Raw genomic sequence first — 21,089 nt, 5'->3', positions numbered from 1 at the left:
CCTTGGAAAAAGGCAAAATAAAAGACTGGGATCTACAAGCAAAAAGACAAACCGAGAAACCAAGGAGTTTTCTTCACTAAAAGGCCCCTGAACACATTTGGAGCGATATTATAATACACGCCCGCACCTCCGCTGGTCTCCGCGAACTCTCATCTTCGGTGTTTCGCACAAGCCTCTTAGAGCAACGCAAAGCAGCACATCACGCAGGCGCCCGAGGCGGTGTGCCCAGGAGGGATTCCGGCGCAGACGCGCGGGCCCGGAAGTGGGCGGGCTTGCGCGCCTGCTCCAAGGCTCACTTCCGGTCGGGCCCTCCCCAACCTCCCCACGCCTAGGAACCACCCCCTCTCCCTTCTCCCCAGTCTCTACCCAACTCTACCCTGCCTTCGCGCTCTCCGCTCTGGTCGGCTACTATCCTTCCCCCCTCACTCCATCCTAGTCACTGAAGGCTGATTCTGGACTAAAGAGAGCTGGCGGCAGCTTTTCTCAGAGGAACCTGGTAAAGTTTCACAGGAGTCCGGGAGGGGAGCAGCGAGCAGCAGCACCGACACCACAGGAGCCCTGCCGGGTGTTAGCCGCCACTGGTTAAAGGAGGAGGGTCGAAGAGCTGGAGAGCTGCCTCAGCGGCCGCGCTGCGTCGCTCTCTGGGGAGGGACCTCCGTCGCCCAGGGCTTCCCTGCCTTGAGGGGCCGGGTGAGTCCTTGCCTCTGTGGGTTCAGGGGTGAGTGACGGTGTTACGGATGGGGCAGGCCGGGCTGGGCGGATACAGGCCAGCCAGACGCAGGGTGCTTTCTCAGCGCTTCCTCGTGGTGGGGGGCGGGGGACGAGGACAGTGTCAGGGCTCCCTGGCTGGGGTTGGAATGTCGCACCTCTGGGGAAGGGCCTCCTCGGACTGAGGTCGCGGAGGTGCCGAGCCTCGACCACGGGTCTCTGCGACTTCTGAGAATTGGCGGCTGCCGTAGTTGACTGGTCGACTCGCGAGGTTGGGTGTGTGGAGACGTTTTCTCCTGTAGTTCCCCTGAGCTGATCCGAGGGGATGTTCGGGGAATATAATGGGACTAAAAGCTGCTTCTCATTCCCCTACCTGTTGCTGGCGTGAGGACGCCTTTCTTAAACCCCTTCCGAATTTCTAAAAATATTGCTTAAACCTCGTGCGCTGAAATAAAGGGGTATTTTCCTGTCCTCTCAAAAAAAAAAAAAAAAAAAAGACAATGCAAAGCTCTCGGTAACTATAGAGTTCTGATGTTCCAAAAGAATGAAATCAAACTTCTGTGACTGGATAGGGTCATGGAATGGGACAGCTTTCAGCACTTGGTAACCCGAACGTAGGAAAAGTTGGGTTTTGAAATTTCTCAGGTTCTGTGTAAGGAAGGTGGGTAACTACAACGGGAATAAGGCTGAGTTCCTGTAATTGTGTTATTTAGTAACGCGTAGTGTTTTAAGATGAATGTAGATTTAGATCAAGCGGTCTCTTGTTATCTGTGTCTTCACAAACGAAGGAATACTCTGTGCTGGAAAGTTCTACAGATTTCGCCACCAAACTAACCATGGCCCAGCCCCCATCCCTAGTCTTGAAAAATCGACGGCGCTGGGTTACTTGCAGTTTTTTCCCCATTTCAAATAAGCATTTCAGAGATATAGATAGATATTGATTGCCCAGGGGAAATATTCTTAAGTCGCGGTTACCACTCATAATAGAAAATGTTGAATTTTGAGGAGACTCTTCAGATTAAACTGCTTATTTTCTTTTTTGAGTATTATAATTATGTACATTGATTTAGTTTTAAAATTAAACTTGTAGTGAGGTCGGGGTGTTACTATTCCGATTTTTTTTTTTTAAATAAGTATGATCATCGGAGGTGATTGTCTTAAGATCAAGGCTTGACCAGAGAATAATTTTCTCTAGGGCCTCAATACTGGCACGAATAATTGGAAGTCATTTAAATTGTGGGAAATTGAAAGTTTCCATTATTGGTTTTCTGTTACAGATAAGAACTTCAGTATTCTGTTGATGTGGAGGTAGGTGTTAGAAGGTTTAATTATGCTATGACTTGAGAGAGATTTCAGGGCTTTTATGTTTCTGTAGTTGGTTAAATTTTTCTCTGTGTAATTACTTGATGTCATTTCTTTTGTTGAAATTATTTAAAGCAAAAAGAAAGGATTAATTTCATCAAGGTACTTAATATTTTTAGTAGATTATCACAAGATAACAAAAAGTAAAAACTAAATGTTTTAAATTTTACAAAGAATCATGGAAAGTGATTAATTTCCCCTAATTGTTTTTATATTATATACTTAAAAACAACTGATTGTTTTTTGAAAATCATACTTATATCTAGCATGTTATAAAATAGATTTAATGTCTAATATAGGATTACTGTAGCCTTGCTGTTGAAAGAGCAACAATACATTATATTTCCTTGGAAGTCATCTTAACTTTTTTTCTATCTCCTCAGACATAGTGATACCTCCATCTTTCCACTGTTTCAGAAGGGAGTTTTTTATTGAAACTGGAAGACCTAAAGAATTACAAACATGTTGTGCTGGGGAAATGCATCTTTTGGACAGCTAGGTTTGGGTGGAATTGATGAAGAAATTGTATTAGAGCCCAGAAAAAGTGACTTTTTTATAAACAAAAAGGTCCGAGATGTAGGATGTGGACTCAGACATACTGTATTTGTTCTGGATGATGGAACAGTGTACACATGTGGATGTAATGATCTAGGACAACTAGGTCATGAAAAATCCAGAAAGAAACCAGGTAAGTTGAAAATTTGTTTGGTTAGTTCTAATAATTATATCATTTAATTTTGAAATGTCAAATACTTTCTAGTCCTTAAGCCATGTTTTAAATCAAGCTTCAAAAGCAAACCAGGATTTAAATATATCCTTTACATTTGCATAGTTCTAAGTACTTTAGTTTGAGGTTTCCTATTTTTACTACTGCTGTTTTAAATCCTTATTGTATGAAGCTTTGGTTTCAGAACATAATTATGGTAATGTAAAACAAATAGAGAAAACCAGTCTGCATTGTTTAGATTTTGGTACAGAGTATATAGAGTATGTAGTATGTAGGTCTTTAACAAGTACTGTTTAGTCACCTTGGGCTGATTTTAAATGGCATATTTTACTCTTGTTTTCCATACATTAGAAAGAAAAAAATTTATATGAAAGCATTTTACTTGCCTAAAATATATCCTGATTCTCCTATGTTTCTCCCTGTGGTAACATTTTAAATACATTATTTTATTTGGCTTAGTTTGAAATATTTTTTGTTCCCCTAATCATCTAGTTTCAAGTAGCATCACTAGCTGTTAAAAGTTTTGTGACTATGAGATGTCCTGATTTTGTAGAAGCCATACAACCAAATTTAAAATAATTTGTGGGGTAATGAGAATTTTGGGGAATTGGGTCACATTTTATGTTGTTTTCCTGGCTATACGTATTTTACTTTATTTTAAAATTTTTACTGATTTTAGAAAGAGAGAGAGGAAGGGGGAGAGAGAGAGAAAAACAGAAACATCTACCCATTGCTCCACTTATTTATGCATTCATTGGTTGCTTCTTGTACAAGCCCTGATGGGGAAATCACTCTGCAACCTTGGTATATCGGAAAGACAATCTAACCAATTGAGCTACCCAGCGAGGGCCAGGCTATACATATTTTAAAATCAAATATTACCACACCTACAACTATCATTATTATGTGAATTTTGTTTTAATTATAGCAATTGAAAATTAACTGTTAAGATGGTAAATTCAGATAAGAATGTACCTGTATTGATTTACAGTTTGTTTTAATTTCAACACTGGCACTTAAATATTTTCTGTGGCAGTTATTTTTCATTACAACTTCATTATTTAATAGGTTTCGAGTGCTAGTATATTTTTGAGAGGTTTATGTCGGTATAAAATATTAAGGTATTAAGGCATGTTATTCATCTTCTTTGCAATCTCACCACCATGTCAAACTTTACTCTTCTATCTTGTAAATACTGTATAGTTTTCATACTTTCTTGTTGTTGAATCTTAATCTCTTTTCTTCTGCCTTAATTTGTACTACAATTTTTTTTGGATGAATGGTAATGATGCTTAACACAGTAGGTTTGATTATTGCAGAACTCAAGGTAAATATAAGCTTTCTTGTACTTTACCTCACTAAGAATATTTTATGAAATCTTAGGTATGGAGGTTTTATTGGTAGATATGAGTGGTAATTTACTGATAAATATAACTGCTGGAGGCAGATAAAATCCTTTAGTTTACCTTTTTTGCTTAGCTTGGAATGCTGCCTCAGGTTGAGATTTTCAGGGAATGGGACTGTTGCTGTTCTTATATTTAACAGGTCTCATAGAAATAATTGAACATATCTCTGTATTGCTTTAGTAATTTCTGAGAGGCTGCAGGGCAAGTAGAAAGCACAAAGCCAGCACACAGAAATTGCCAATATTATTATTGAAATTTAGTAAGCTTTAAAAATTTTGAATGTTATTAAATACCTGTTCTATGTCCAGGACAGAGGTAGACACGGCACAAATAGTATAATGATTATTGTGCCTGGAAGAGCTTTTAACTCACTAGATGAGATTCTGAGAAACTAAGATATCTAGAATAAGCTTCTTTATAGTCACAGTGACATTGTGATGATTGCATTGTGACATTTATATCACCCTGTTGATTCATCCTGGAAGCATTATTTGGTAACATAAGGTTGGGAGGGTGGGTTTACCAAATTTATGATATCTCTTTAGAATTGCTGCATTGTCCAGGGTACATCATAGTCTATGGTATAGAGAAATGAAAGGCATGAACTTTATCTTTGAAGAATTTAGAGCCTGGGTGGGTTGGGGGTTAAGGCACACATAAATGAAATAACTGGAGAGAATTGAAATTTGACATGATGTTATATGTAATTTGAGTCTAGGAAATTTAAATGATGGGCAGTGTCATTGTGAGATAGAATTAAAGAAAATACTTCATTTTCTCCCAGAAATCTAAGTTAAATTCAATCATTAATTACACAAATAGCCAGAAAATGAATCTGAGACTGGAATAGCTTAGTTTTTTTGGAGGGGATCCCGATTCTGAGAAAAGCTTTTTATTACCAGAAGTCCTGGTTCAACGATACATTGAAGTGTACCTGGGTTACAGAGGTAGGAAGAAAGTAAAAGTTCAAGAAGAGGTAGTTACTCTGATAGGAACTTTTAACTTCAGATTTAAGGTTCTTGAGTGGAAATTTTTAATGCTTTTAACTAAAATTATTTTCCTTTGGAATAATTCCTTAATGATTTAAATGTACCCCTTCTCCAACTCTTTTTGAAATTTGTGAGTTTGAGGACTGAATTAGAAGATAAATTCTTATTTAATTGGTTTTAAGGGCCTCTGGTGGTTGAGGGAGTCTGGTTGAATTTCTAGGATCATGTTATAAACATAGTAATTCATTTCATCAGAGCTTTAAACTTGTGTGGAGGGAGTTAAGAATTATTTTCTTACAGGATTGGCTTTATAATCATAGTAAATATTCTAAAATAAAGAGAAACATGGCCTCATTCATTAAGGATGAGCTATTCTTGAGGGTCATGATAACCTTCTGGAGGACTCAGCCTTACAGTGTAGTTAAATTGATTTGACCTATTAACCTATTGGGAGACATTTCCATTAGAACTTTTTAGAAACCACATAGTAATGTTTCAGTTATTTTTCTTATTATACCAAGAGTGCGTATTATGTTCATGTTGAGCTTCATTCTCTTATATATGTATACCCCTTGCTATTATTACCAGCTCTTTCTCAATTACTTCCAGAGAAGCAAACATCTATTTCACTTTCATGTATATATTTTTCCTTCATTAAGAATTTTTTTTAACTTTTTTTTTAGCTAGTGGCTCTCAGTTTCTTTATTCATAGTTAACAGGTAGCTATATTAAATCTTCAATGTGCTAGGCCAGAGCAGCTAAATTAATTGTTTTATATTTTTACTTCCAAATTCACTTCTAAGGATTTTAAGATAACATAGGAAGTATAATTTTCTTAACTAGATCATTTACTCACTGTATATCAAATCGTAGGTATAATACGGTGACCATGGTCCTAAATGCGTTTTCGTGCATATATTTTCCATTTGTTTCATGTAAGAAACAGTACTAAACTATTTTATGACCATAATTTGTAAATAATGTGATACAGTACTGTTAAAAATGACTGTTTTGATAGCTTTTTATGGTTTGGAAAATTCTTTCAAGTAGATTATCTCCTTTAATCCTCACAGTAGTTTTGTATGGAAGCTGGGGTAGATTTTATGGTCCCCATTTTGAGGAAACTGAAGTTAAAAGAGATTAAGTGACCAACCATTACTACACTAGCAAATAGACCACTCTAAATTCTGTGGTTTTACCTTTATCCCACAAAGTTTTTCCTTTGCCATATTTAGAAGATAAAGAATATGTATTCACCTAGGAGAAAACTAGTTTCCATCAGTATTTTAATGTAATTCTGAGTTTAAAAAACTCTCCAAAATTATTTTATAACTAAGGTTATACAATGAAGATATCTCCCCCACACACCTCCATGCATAAGTTCAAAGAATAGCCATTTTAGGAACCATATGTGAAGGTTGAGAGTTCTATTTTAAAGATGTAATATTGCACCAACACCAACTAAAATTTTTAATATATATTTTATTATTGAACCAAAGGCTTACTTGATAGGCAAAGCCAGCAATAAAACTTGGAATAGTATGTTTATGCTCAATTCTTCTATAGGAGATATAAAGATTATGAGCATCAATTCTGTTTCCTGTAGCCCAGAATGATAATTTCTACTGTTGAGTCATTCCAATAAAGTATTTCGATCACATAGCAGTGATTACTTGCTTGGCTTTCTTGCTTCATTTTTCTCACTTGCTCTCCTTGTTCATAAAACATAAATCTGTTGATGAACTCCTTAACGTTTGAAACTTAAAAAGTAATAATAGGAAATTAAATGTATAAATATGGAAAACAGAAGCATTCACTTAAAAGTGGATTAAAAGTACCAGATTATTCCACATATTTCTTATTGAAACCAAAAGCATGTAATACCGAAGATGTCATTATGTTTTATAAATCCTAATTTTAACTGTACCTACTAAGGAAGAGAAAAATATGGGTGATAGATAGAGACTTGAAAAAAGTAATTACTTGAGTCAGGAGTGGAGGCTTGCTTTGGACACATTGAGAAAGGTTAGTGCCCAAGAACCAGAGTCTCAAGGGTAGGAACAAAAGTCATGATACAGACAGATGACTACTGTTAGAGAGATGTATAATACTACTTTACTTTGTGTAGGACCCTACATCTGAGGAATTTCAAGAGCATTACACAGTAATTCATGGTTCCTTTCAAAATGCTTGTGACACAATTTGCAAGAATTATCCTCATCTTAGGGGATAAATTTACGGAGAAATGGCAGCACAAGTTGGTAAGTAACTTGTCAAAACAGCAGGTGACTGGTGAACAGCTATAAATTGAATCAGAAAATTTATGTCTACCAGTCTCCTACCTTATTCACTAAATTGTGCTTATGTATAGAATTATTTACAGTAATATCTTCTATTTGAGGCAGATCAAATACTAATGCACAGATTGTTTCTTTGCCATTCTGTTTGATGGCTTATTGAAATCATTATTTTAACCAAGATCTTGCATCGCGATACCACTTTGGTACTTCATTATACCCTTGTGTGGTATGAAGAATATTTAAACAAATGAACAAAAATCCTTTATGGTAACACCCAGTATTTCTCTTTCCTGTTATTTGTCATATTCTATATTCCTTTATCATCTAATGCTGTGCTGTGCTACAGTCCAAGTCCAGAGTAAACTGCCAGACGTGATTGATTTGGTGGCTAACTTTGGAACTTGGATTAGTTGTGTTTTATCAAGTCCCCTTGCATTTCTGTAGAATGCCTTGGTTTGGTGAACGCTTTATAAAACCTTTAACCCACAGAGAAGACAGTATTAGCAGTAGTTATCTAATCTGAAGTTTTGCAAATAGAGGCTTTTTAAAAGGATTTAAAAGCAGTGGTTTTTCTCTCGATGTTTGGTATGTTGATGTTTGTATCTGATTGGAAGTCAGCCATATGCTTTCCTTGAAAGAACCAGAAGTATGGTATGATAGATTTCAGTTTCTCAGTTTGGACATTTATTAAGGATTCTTGTTGCACATGACAGCCTAAGTGGTCTAGTTTCTGTCATCTCCTTAGGAAGTGTACTTAGGGTTCTATGTCCCTGATATTCTATACAATTGTAGCACTGTTGAAGATCATTTCTTATAAATCCCATGTATTTTAAAAATTGCTTTGAATAAATTAAGTCTCACTTAATAGATATTTAGTTTTCTTAAGCTGTGGGATACCTATTAAAGAAAACCTAATAGAAGAAATATATCCAGATATTGTTACAAGGTTTTTTTTGTTTGTTTGTTTTTTGGTTAGGATTGTGTTAGTAAGTAGAAAAGTGGGGAAGCATTAATGAAGAGATTATGTCAAAGAGCCCATGATTTAATTCTCATCAGCTTCTGTTTTTTTTTTCCATGCTGATAGAATTTAAGACAATAATTATTTTTATATCTTAACAAATTGTGTTAATTACCTACAGGATAAGTCTGTACTGTGTACAATTGTATTGTTGGAGTTATTTTTGTTAAAAGGGACATTTCTTGAATTTTGGTGACTCAGTCTTTAAACTAATATTTACCTGAAATTCCTTATTTTTCTTTAGTTATATAGCATGGCAGAATTTTAGTTTAGCTTCTCTTGATCATAAGTAAAACATTTCAGAATTCTTTAGTAATATGTTTTTCACATGTTCTAATTATTTCTTTTTTTAATATCAAAGTTTAGTCTCATGTTATTCCTTTGCAAGTATCATACTATGCTGAAATAACACATTTTTGTTGTTTTCTAATTATAAGAGTATTACATATTTTTTGGTAGAGGATTTGGGAAATAAGGAAAGTAAAAATCAACCATAATGTAGTCATGCATAAATAAATGCCGTTGTCATTTGACACTTTTTCTGTACTCGTAAATGTTTGATTACTGACTGGAAGTATGTTTTATATCTCAACTTTTTTTCCTGTAAAAATTGGATAAAATTTAGTATTTCTCCATTTACCCCTGCCCCCATGTTTAAAATGTTTAGGGATATTAATGATAATTTAACTTCTGATCATTTAAATATAGCAAAATTTGCCCTAGTTGGGTGGTTCAGTTGGTTGGTGCATCGACCCATACACCAAAAGGTTGAAGTTTAATTCCTGGTCAGGGCTCAATCTTGGGTTGGAGTGTGTCCAGGAGGTAACCTATGGATTTTTCTGTCTTTTTATCTCTCTCCCCGCCTCCCTCTCTCCCCGCACCAATCTCTCTCCCTTCTTCTCTCTCTAAACTCAATAAATGTATCCTTAGGTGATGACTTAAAAAAATTAAAAACCAAAAATGTATCAAAACTTCTTTGGGTTCTCTTTTTTTTGGAATGTATTTCAAGGTTTTTGTTATAAGTAATGTTGCTTTGAACATATACATAAATTTAGTCTTTATTTGCATCTGTTTATTTCTTTAGGAGAAAGACATCTTTAATTTTAGCAAATGTAGAAGGAATGATAACTAAATTCATTTAAAAATTTTAAACACAGTTGTGCCTCACTTCACCATGTTGATAAGCCCATAAGAAGATAATTGCAAATGAAAGTTTAAAAATGTGTTTATTTGACAAACTTTTGAGTATAATGTGATAAATATCATTTAAAGATTTAGAAGGGAAGATAAAGCAAATGTACAAATAAATAGAAATGCATATAAATATAAAATGTGCTAAGTCTCATGCATAAACAGTGCTGTGTAGAGATGAATATTGTAACCATTTGGGATGAAGTGGAGGTGAGTTTCTATAGGAAAGACAGCATATGAGCTGGAATGATATGTAGTACTTCAAGGAGGAAAGAATGAAGAAGAGTGCTTTATAGGTAAAGCAGCTCAAATGGCACTAGCCAGATTTGAGGCCTACTGAGGGAATTGTAGTCCATTTACCTGAAATTTCTGAGAATAGTAGGCAAGAAGGTTAGAAAGGTAAAACTGAGGTCACATTATAGAATTAATCAAATTAGGGAGTGTGAATTTAATTTGATGGATAGCCACTGATAGTTTGTAATAGGAATAATCAGGTTTTTATAAAGCAGGGGAAAGAATTTGGAGGTAAAGTAGTTAGGTATATTAGTAGTCCTTTAAAACAAGAAGGGAGTAGGTAGATCAAGGAGTGATCAGGGAAGCAGAAGAAATGGACAGGTTTTGGTAACCAGATGGAAGTGAATAATGGTAAAGGGGGGAGCCAGATATAATCCTAGGTCGAATTAGTACTTAGTAGAAAGAGAGAATCTAGGAAAAGGGGGAATGTTAACTACTTTGTTTTAGGAAAAGAGATTTGGTAAGGTGAATTTTATTTTGAACTTGATAACAATATTCATTGATAGTAAGAACTTTAAAAATGTAAGCAGGGAGAAAGATCAGGGCTAAAGTCATGAAATATTTTATTTCTAGTTGTTTTTTTTTTAATCTTCAAAGTAGGCTAACATTCCAACCACAAATTACTCCCTAGTTCCAACCTTTCAAATAATTAGTAATCATTAACAATACTTAATTTTGTGCTTTTGAGAGAGACTAAAGTATCTGATACTATAACATCTTTGTAAATTTAAGGTAACCTGAGTGGTTGTCCACTCTATTTCATCTTTTTTATAAACTTGAATTTTTATGTATAGATAAATTTAAAACATTTATTTGCCAGGTATCATCTTTTAGCCTGCTTATTTGAATTTTATTAATAGGTTAATTTCATATTCTTGCTTAATTGACAGAAACCTATAGTTATGTCTGACTCTATGACTTCCAGGGTTTACCAGAAACAAAACTTTTGAAGACACAAGATACAATTACATAGAAGTTGCCTTTAATTCCACTGATAGCTGAAATAATTGTAACTATAAATTGTATATGTGCTGGCATGTAGAAAAGAGCTCCAGGGAAATGTTTCATCTAAGATATTGTTTGTTGCTTCTCTCTTTAAGGAAATGGTAGTGGAGAAGGGACAGGGTCAGACTAAAAGAGGCCCTAAGGAGCAGAATTAGAAGCACCTGAAAACAATTAAGGGAAAGTTTAGCTGCTTTACATGTTATTTTGAAGAAGTTTGTGGCTTTTTTTTTTTTTTCTTAAGTATGGTGCGATGAAAATAGAGCTTAAATTGCTTCTCACAGTTGATCCCAAGTATTTATCAGTTAGCACATGTATACTTTCTGATTTCTGGTCCAGGTATTGCTCAGCTATAGATTTCCTAACTAGGCTCTCTAATAGGAATGGACTTAAGGGACCTACATTTATCTTCTGAAAAGTAATTAGAGAAAAGTCTGACAGGTTGGTATTACCGCTGGCTAAAGATGGGTCTATTTCTACACACACTGGGGGAGTAGCCTCTGCAACTGGGAATAGGGGAAAAGGGGACTTTAGAAGTTATTATGAAAATGTAAAGGCAGAAGAAAGATACAAGCCTCATAATTGGAAAGAAAAAAATTAAAAATAACAATCCTCACTGGAGGATATGCTTTTTAGAGAGAGAGGGAAGGGGAGAGAGAAAGAAAGAGAAACATCGATCTGTTGCCTTCTGTACATGTCTGGACTGGGGATTGGACCCACAGCCTAGATATGTGCCCTGACAAGGGGTCGAACTCGCCACCTTTTGGTATATGGGACAACACTCCAGCCAACTGAGCCACCTGGCCAGGGTGGAAAGAAATTTAATAACGAGAAATATTATTTAGAATATATTATGTAGATATTAGAATGCTGATATTTAGAAATAATAACAGTGACATGTTGTGTCAAGCACTGTGCCGAATCCTTTGTGCCTTATCCAGAAGTCTTAAGACCATCTTGTAAAAGATCGTATTAGCTTAGTTTCATAGGTGGAGGAACTACAACTTCAAGAGGTTGAATGACTTGTCCAAAGTCAAAATTCAAATGCAATGGAAACAAGAACTAATTACATATCAATAGCAAGAAGAAGATAACATGACCTAGAAATAACCTAAGAAATGTGCAGGACCTATATGAAGACTCGGAAGTACTTCTGAGGGACACAAAAAACTTGAACAAATGGAAACCACATTTGTGGATAAGAATACTCAACCTACATAAACCTGCCAGTTTTCTCTAAAATTAATTTGTCAATGTGATCCTAATAAAAATACCAAATGGTGTAGTTTAGGGTATTGGCTAAACCTGTGCAGAAGCATCCAGGAAGCCGCCGATATAGGCAGCGCACGAGGAATGTATGAGGGTATCAAGAAGGCAACAGGCCCAATCCCCTCCAAGATCGCCCCCCTTAAGTCCAAGACAGGTGAGGTCATCACTGACCAGGAACAGCAAATGCGGCGGTGGACCGAGCACTACCTCGAGCTGTACGCGACGAGGAACACCGTAACAGACACTGCTCTTAACGCCATCCCAGACCTACCAGTCATGGAGGAGCTAGACACCCCACCTACTGCGGCAGAGCTCAGCAAAGCCATCCACTGCCTCGCTTGCGGGAAAGCACCAGGAAGCGACGGAATCCCTCCAGAAATCCTAAAGAGCGGGAAACCAGTCCTGCTACAGCCACTCCACCATTTACTCTGTCTCTGCTGGAAGGAGGGTTACATCCCCCAGGATATGAGAGACGCCAACATTATCACCATGTACAAGAACAAAGGAGACCGCAGCGACTGCAACAACTACCGGGGCATCTCTCTCCTCAGCGTCATCGGCAAAGTATTCGCCCGGGTCGTTCTTGCCCGCCTGCAGACCCTTGCTTCCCGCGTCTACCCAGAGTCCCAGTGTGGCTTCAGAGCTGGCCGATCAACAGTGGACATGATCTTCTCCCTACGCCAGCTGCAGGAGAAGTGTCACGAGCAGCATAAACCACTCTACCTCACCTTTATCGACCTCACGAAGGCGTTTGATCTGGTCAGTCGAAGCGGACTCTTCAGCTTGCTACGGAAGATTGGCTGTCCACCACATCTGCTTGCTGTGGTCATGTCCTTTCACGACAACATGCACAGCACGGTGTCCTACAACGGCGCAACCTCTGAGGCCTTCCCAGTCAGCAGCGGAGTAAAGCAGGGCTGCGTCCTCGCGCCTACGCTGTTTGGAATCTTCTTCTCCATGCTCCTCCAATACGCCTTTAAGGACTGCAGCGAGGGTGTCTTCATTCACACCAGATCCGATGGCAAGCTCTACAACCTGGCCTGTCTACGAGCCAAGACCAAAGTCAAAGAGGTGCTCATCCGTGAGATGCTCTTCGCCGGCGACGCAGCCTTGACATCACACTCCGAAGAGGGACTCCAGCAGCTAGTCACTTGCCTTTCCCACGCATGCAAGGAGTTCGGACTAGCCATCAGCCTGACAAAGACGAACGTTATGGCTCAAGGCACGGGGACTCCCCCATGCATCACCATCGACGGGTACACCCTGGAGGTTGTCAACGACTTCACTTACCTCGGGTCCACCATCTCGAACTCTCTGTCAGTTGACTTGGAGGTCAACCGGAGAATCGCCAGGGCAGCCACAGTTATGGCCAAACTGAACCGGCGAGCGTGGAACAATTCCAGCCTCACTGAGAAAACCAGACTGCACATCTACCAAGCCTGCGTACTCAGCACTCTCCTCTATGGCAGCGAGACGTGGACCACCTATGCAAGGCACGAAAGGAAACTCAACAGCTTCCACATGAGGTGCCTGCGACGCGTCCTGCATGTCGCCTGGCAGGATAAGGTTCCCAACACCGAGGTGCTGAAGCGAGCCAACATGAGCAGTTTGTATGCAGTTCTTAGCGAGAGACGCCTCAGGTGGCTCGGCCATGTCAAAAGAATGGATGCAGGCCGTATCCCCAAAGACCTCCTCTACGGCGAGCTAGCAGAAGGCAAGAGGATGACAGGGCGCCCAAAACTGCGGTTCAAAGACATCTGCAAAAAGGACATGACACAATGCTCCATCAATCTCAACACATGGGAAGTTCAAGCAGACGACCGCCTAGCCTGGAGGCTCGCGGTCAGGCAAGGTACGTCAGGCGCAGAGGCTGCGCGCAACGAGGAGGCGGTCCAGAAAAGATCGAGGCGGAAGCAGCGTCAACAGCAGCAACAACAGCCATCTGCCTTCACCTGTAACAAGTGCGGCAGGGATTGTCACTCCCGAGTCGGACTGCACAGCCATTCTCGGCGGTGCAGATAGACTCTCAAGAAGCTACGCCATCGTCTCTCGAGATGGACGGCTGCCGATGATGAGTTTAGGGGAACTAGACAAATGGATTCTCTAATTCCTATGGAAAAAATAAACCAAAGTATTTGGGAAAACTGAAAATTAAGAGCAGAAATAAATATATTAACATATTTTAATTTAAAGCCTTAATAGTTATAATTGCCTCACAAGTAGATATATTAAAACAATAAAACAATATAAAGATATAGACCCAAGTCACCATAAATCAGTGGGGAAAAATTCAAGTGGAGGTTGTTCAAAAAATGATCTTGGAATAAGAGCATTATTTAGGGAATTAAAAAGTTGAATTAATACCTCACTTCATGTATATATTTGGATAAACTTCGAATGAATCAATTATTTAAATGTAATGATTAATATGCTCAAAGACAACATACATACATTTTATTATTTTGGAGTAAAGAAAACCTGTAAATTGCGAAGAGGCATAGAAAAGAAAAACTACTTGAAAATAAAGTAATTTTGTTAGGTAGAAATCACTGTAAACAAGGTTAAGACAAATGGGAAAGTGTTTATGACTCATTACAATCAAAACACTAAGCTCCCAGATATAAAATGCTCCTAAAAAATGGCGAGATAAAGAGACAGTAATCCGGTAGCAAAATGGACAGAAAATATGAACAAGCATTTCACAGAAAAGGAAAGAAATACAAATGGCTCTGAAACAAATTCATATCTTTAACTTCATGCATATTAAGAGAAATGCAGAAAACTAAATGAGGTACAATTTTTTCACATACCAGGTTAACAAAAATCCTTAATACAGAGTGTATGGTGAGACTTTTAATAAAGAAGTTTTCATAGGTTGTTAGTATAAATTGGTAAATTCTTATGATACATTCTTTCTCCAAAAAGTCAGAAGAGTATAACTCTTGCTTTAATAGCTACATCTGTATATGTACAAAATGGCATTACTACAACATTGTTTATAATAACAAAACATTAGAAATGACCGTATGACTATCTTTTGGAAACTGGTAAAATAAATAATGGTCCACTCGGTGTAAAGTAACGTTATATAAATGTGAAAAGAATGAAAGAGTTCTTTGTGTACTAATACAGAAAGATCTCTAAGATATAAGGAAAAATAGCAAGGTGTAGAGCATTGTGCAAGAACCTATATTTTGAATTAAAAAAATATACACACACACACTTGTATTTGCTTATAGATATATAAAGTTACCTGGAAGGATACATACAACTAATAACAGTGGTTACTCTTGGTGCAGAGGTAGGCTAAGAGATGAGAACTCCTTTGGTAAGGAAGTGGGTGGTAGCCACAGATTTTTCACTGCATACCTTTAAAAAAAAAATATATATATATATATATATATACACACATATATATGTATATTCAAAGGGGTTGTCTTTGGAAATAGTGTTTGGATACAAATCCTGGCTCTGTTACTTTTTAGCTATGTTCTCTTGGGCACATTGCTTAGTTACTCTGTGCCTGTGTTTTCTTCTGCAAAATCATGCCAGACTCCTAGGGTGGTTGTAAGGATTAAGTGAGATAACACCTGAAGTGCAAAGAACAATGCCTGGCATGTGATGAGTGCTCAATAAATGTTTGCTTAAAAGATAAGAGCTATTAATATTAGAATGGGAGTTTAATTCTTGGTCTGCCTTACACTGACGTGAGTAACATGCTCTTTGTATATTTGCCTTCAGATAGATAATACGTATCTTCATTTACAACTGAAATTCAGGTATTTAATCCAAAAATGAGTGTCTTCCTACTATGTTCCAGATATTGTTCTTAAGCATGAAAGTACTTCTTTAACTTTAGTCTTCAATTATGCCAAAATTGTTGGAACTTGTATTAAAAAATTATGCCAAAAAATGTATGTTTGTCATGCTTAGAGGTAATGCTATATTGGAGCAAGTTAGAAAATGAATTGGATTCCTTTAAAGCTATAATGATACAGAAAAAAAAAGAATTATACATGCCTTTTTTTGTTCTTCTGAGAAGCACATAAATAATGGAAGTTAGAGTTGTCATTTATTTTCAAAAATTTAATGATGATTAGAGGATGTTTTAGTCTATTCAGGCTACTATAACAAAATTATTATAGTCTAGGTGGCTTAAGTAACCAGCATATATTTCTGGCAGTTCCGAGGCTGGGGGGTCCAAGATCAAGGTGCTAGCAGATTTGGTGTCTGGTGAGGGACCCCACTTCCTGGTTCATAGAAGGCCATCTTCTTTCTCATTGTGTCTTCACATGGCAGAAGGGCTGAGGGAGCTTTCTGGGAGAAGGCACCAGTCTCATTCATGAGGGTTCCATCCTTGTGATCTAATCACCCTCAAAGTCCACCTCCTAATACTATAGAATTGTGGGGTTACGAATTTTGAGTTATGGGAGGGCACAGACATTTAGTCTGTACCAGAAGGTGTATTTTGTGTACCATATGTTGAGGAACGTAGGTGCTTGAATAAATTCTAGTTATTCACATCTTAAAATGCCCCTCCCCAAAAGATGCGTTTGATTACATTTTTTTTTAACAGTTGTAGCTATTTTGACAACAACGCCTAAATTTATTTGTTTAGTATATAAATATGTTGTGAATAAACAGAGCATCTGCTGTATATATGGCGCATGACTATCGAAGACATTTATACATCACGAAAGACAAATAGCCCTGGCCAGTGTGGCTCAGTTCGTTGGAGCATCTCCCATATACTGAAAGGTTGCAGGTTCGATTTCTGGTCAGGGCACATATCTATCTGGGTTGTGGGTTTGATCCCCAGTCGAGGTGTGTATGGGAGGCAACCAATTGATGTTTCTATCTCACATCGATGTTTCTTTTTCTCTCTCCCTTCCTTTCTCTATAAAGCAATGAAAAAAAAATGTCCTTGGGTGAGGATTAAAAAATATATATATATATTTCTGAGATTATAAATATGATAAAATGTAGAGAACAAAAAAGGGGCATTTTAAATAGGAACCATTGTACTGTACGTTAGCTTTCTCAGTCTCTCTAAAATAAACTGCAAAAACAACTTCTTGTTTATTAATGCTTCTAGAATTCAGTTATGCTCAGACCTTAGATTCATCTTAGGGTCTGCTTTCTAGCCCATAGCACCAATGTTGATTCAGTTGCCAACTCTTATTGGTTCTTTTCTTAGTAACTCTCATATTTCATTTCCCTTGTAAGTGCTAAATATGTGACCGTCAGCTAGTTACTTTAAACTCTTGGGCCAATAGTGTCCTCATATCTTAATCTAAAATTATTTGTTTTTATTTTAGTTAGATCATTACTGATCTATGTAAAAACTGTGGTAATAACTTTCTAACTGATATTCCTGTTCCAGTCTATTCTTCTTATTCAGGGTTAATTTTTCTAAGGCAGATTTCCATTTCTGTCTCTTGAATTTGTCCAGCTGAAGTACCATCTACATCTCCTTGGTCACTGTTGTTGGAACTCAAGTCTCATGTTTTGTGTAGTACCAAGTACAGTTACCTGGTATTCAGTAAATAAGTTGATTTGCTGTCTTATTTTATATAATAATTTGTATAAAATCTTTACCATGTTCTTGGAGGGTAGTAACCTTATCTTATGTATCTTCATACATAGTGACAACACTATGTACATATAGAAGTAACACAGGGTTTAATCAAGTGCACATATGGTCAGTGTATTTTATTGGATGTGCCATAAGAAGGGAAGAAAATACAGACTTGTTTCAATGCGCTTGATGGCCATCAGCTATATTATAACCAAAAATTTTAAATTTGAAACTGTTCTAAGAATGTACTTGTTGGACATGATATAGTAAAGTTGGTATGGTCATAAGAGGTAACAAGAATGAGGCTTTGAAGAAGTTTATTATATTCTGATCCCAGAGAGAGGAGTCACTGCATGCCACACAGGGCCACAGGGAAAGACATTAGGGTAGTCAGGAAGCAAAAGACAAGAGTGCCAAAGGAGACCTTAGCTTATAGCATTTATAGTAGTTTCCTAGGGAAAGGCAAGACTGGGCAGAATAAACAGTTCAGGATTGTCTAGTTTGATTAATTCTTGTAGTTTTAAGTTATAGTGTTGGTTTCTAGTTTCCTGGTACTTGGCCCTGGGCTGATTTAGGTTAAAGGAAATACTGGCTTGATGTGTAAGAGAGGTAGATAAGAACGCAGTTGCTGGTGTAAGCTCTGGATTGGTTGGTTTGTGTATGAAAAGTTTGCTAATAGGCAAGTTGTTATCTTCAGGAATTTAATTAGCCCTGGAAGGGGTAATCTCTTCTTTGCTCTGTAAGTGCCCCAGTACCCTCAAATTCAGAGCATTAAGAATAGAGAAAATAAGAAAATGCATTGTTATAATTGGCCTTGTGATGAATGAGTGCCAAATATATGAATAAAGAAATCTTAAAACAAAAGAAAACAAAACACCCAGAACAAAAACTCTGCTGTTGTATTCTGAAGGTTGGTTCATTCTTGCTGGTATTCAATAATCTCAAGAGGTTAATGTCATCTTTCAAAAGTCAGAATTATAAAATGCATTAACCTACACATTTAGTTGTTTAATTAAATAAAGAACAATAAAAGAAAAAAATGACTTGTAGATAGCCAGAGTTGACAATTTAGTTTTTTTTTTCCCATTCTTTTTTCTGCACACGTATTGGGGCTGTGTGACATTTGAAAACAAGAATGGAGTTACATAGCACCTCTTTAATTTCGTAAAATGCTTTCGTGAAAATTAAATGATTAAGAGATGGATTTTAAGTGCACTTTGTATTGCTCTTTTTAAAGCGCGGAGCTATTCAGAGAGAAGGAAAGAGGAAACATATAACAACTAGTAAGGCATGGTAGGACAGAGGATTTTGAAACTTAAGCTCTGGCAGAATTAGTAGGGAATTGAAATGGTGCCTCTTTAAATTAGCCATTTAACAAAGTGTATTTCTTAGTTTTAGAATTATCGACATGACTGCATTTGTTGGTGTTCTTAATAATATTGTTTTTTAGAACTTATAACTTGAACATAAAATATCAACAGAGATTTTTGTTTTCTATATAAGGCATTGAAAGTCAAACTTCGTTAGAATTCATTGTTTTAAAATTAATAATATATATAGGACTTCATTAAACTCATATACTGCGTGAAGAGTTAAAATTGATTGTGGACTTGGATCACACCTGGTAATAGTGCTGTTGTTACCAGATAGTTCCTGATTTATGAATGAATTGTGTTTTGAAAAACTTCTAATTTTTTTCTTTGGCTTTGGAAATGTTGCTAGATTTCATAAATAGGTTTTCAAACAAATTTCTTTAAAACACATTATACCTAAGTGTACTATTTTATTAATAATTATTTTAACTGACCTATGTAACATTTTTTATAGAAAAATTCATTTGCGTTTTAAATTTAGATGTCAGAAATTTATCTGCACTCTTCACCTATCCTGGCTTGTTTAGTTTTCTTGCTTTATCAGTTCCAGAAAGTTCAGGATAGATATTTGTGGGCAGCATTTAACTTAACTGTACATCACATTTTAAAGATAAAGAGTACCTTACTATAGCCTAGGTAAGAAATTCTGTCACTCCAAGTTAATTATTTCCTTAGTGTTTGGATTTTGGGCAACAGGACATTTGTTTCTGTGAGGTTCAGGGTCACTTTATAAGATGGGACCTTCTATACCTTAAAAAATTATTTTATTTTATTTTTCTGATTACCAAAATAATATATGTACTTTTTTTTTTAAACTGTAGAAATGTGTGATTTAAAAAGCAGAAGACAACTTTTCCCCCTGCATTTTAAAGAGGGCTACTACTATTTGTTTATATTTTCATGTCTCTTGCACCTGTATTAAAAGACATAATTTTATACACATTTACATAAAAGTCTGTGGTTCGCTTGTTATTTAATGTATTTATCTTTTCATGTTACTATATAGACATTCTTTTTAATAGAAGCATTGGTTTTTATTACATGGATATTCCATCATTTATTTACCTACCCATTACTGGAAATCAGGTTATTTACTGTTGTTTTTTCTGATTACAAACTATGATTCAATAAACACTGTTTTACAGTGTATAATAAATTCTTAAAAGCAAAGTTTCTGGGTCAAAGGGCATATCTATTTAGAATTGTAACACGTATTGCAAAATTGCTCTCTAAAACGTTTTTTTTTGTTTTGGTTCTTTTTTGCTTATTTTTTGCCAATTTTTTATAAATATTTTTTGCCATTTTTTAACTGTTTGGCATGGAAATAATATAATTATGAACTAGAAATTTCAAGATTTCAAAATCAAGTTTATCTGTGATTGAGTTATTCATTGTAAGTTAATTCTTTATGTGAATTGCCTTTATTTTTTGTTTTAGTTTTTCAGTTATAGTTGACATACAATATTATAGCAGTCTTTTCACTGCTTTTAGTTTCTTTTGCTATAACAGATTGAATTTTCTCAAATGGGTACATGGAATCTCTTCCTCTTTTTTCACCTCAGGACTAAACTGAAGTGTCAGTGTCTTCCAGAAGTCTACCTAGTATCTTTCAGGGCTTTAATAATTCCATGTCCTTTTTGTATATCTTTATCTTAGGAATTTAATCACAGTCCTTATGCTACATGTTTTTCTATAGACTAAACTTTTTGAGGGCTAAAACTTTTTTATTTATCTTTGTGTCTTTAGAACTTGGCAGCACAAGACGTATATTCACTACATATTGTTCAGTATGAATGATTATTTCTTTGTTTCTTGGATTTTTGGTGCCTTTAATTTTATAGCCACTGCTATCTAATTTAGGTACTCTCATTT

At 36.4% G+C, this 21,089-nt stretch overlaps 1 protein-coding gene across 4 annotated transcripts in view; it reads left to right on the top strand.

The window, feature by feature from the left end:
- Positions 1 to 333: 333 nt before the first annotated feature.
- Positions 334 to 21,089, top strand: part of HERC4 (HECT and RLD domain containing E3 ubiquitin protein ligase 4) — a 127,922-nt gene continuing 107,166 nt past the window's right edge. For 2 of the 4 annotated variants that reach the window (XM_090278097.1, XM_090278093.1), the window contains exons 1-3: positions 334 to 690; positions 1,986 to 2,016; positions 2,454 to 2,758. In XM_090278097.1, coding sequence (XP_090134223.1) covers positions 2,533 to 2,758 — 226 coding nt within the window. In that variant the 5' untranslated portion in view covers positions 334 to 690; positions 1,986 to 2,016; positions 2,454 to 2,532. Of the gene's footprint in view, positions 719 to 1,985; positions 2,017 to 2,453; positions 2,759 to 21,089 lie in introns of all 4 variants that reach the window. The other 2 variants (XM_090278095.1, XM_090278096.1) reach the window with 2 other exon arrangements.

This window comes from Furipterus horrens, unplaced genomic scaffold (assembly GCF_987537825.1).
Source record: "Furipterus horrens unplaced genomic scaffold, mFurHor1.1.pri manual_scaffold_5, whole genome shotgun sequence".
NCBI classification, from domain to species: domain Eukaryota; kingdom Metazoa; phylum Chordata; class Mammalia; order Chiroptera; family Furipteridae; genus Furipterus; species Furipterus horrens.
This window is presented reverse-complemented; position numbering and strand designations above follow the sequence as displayed.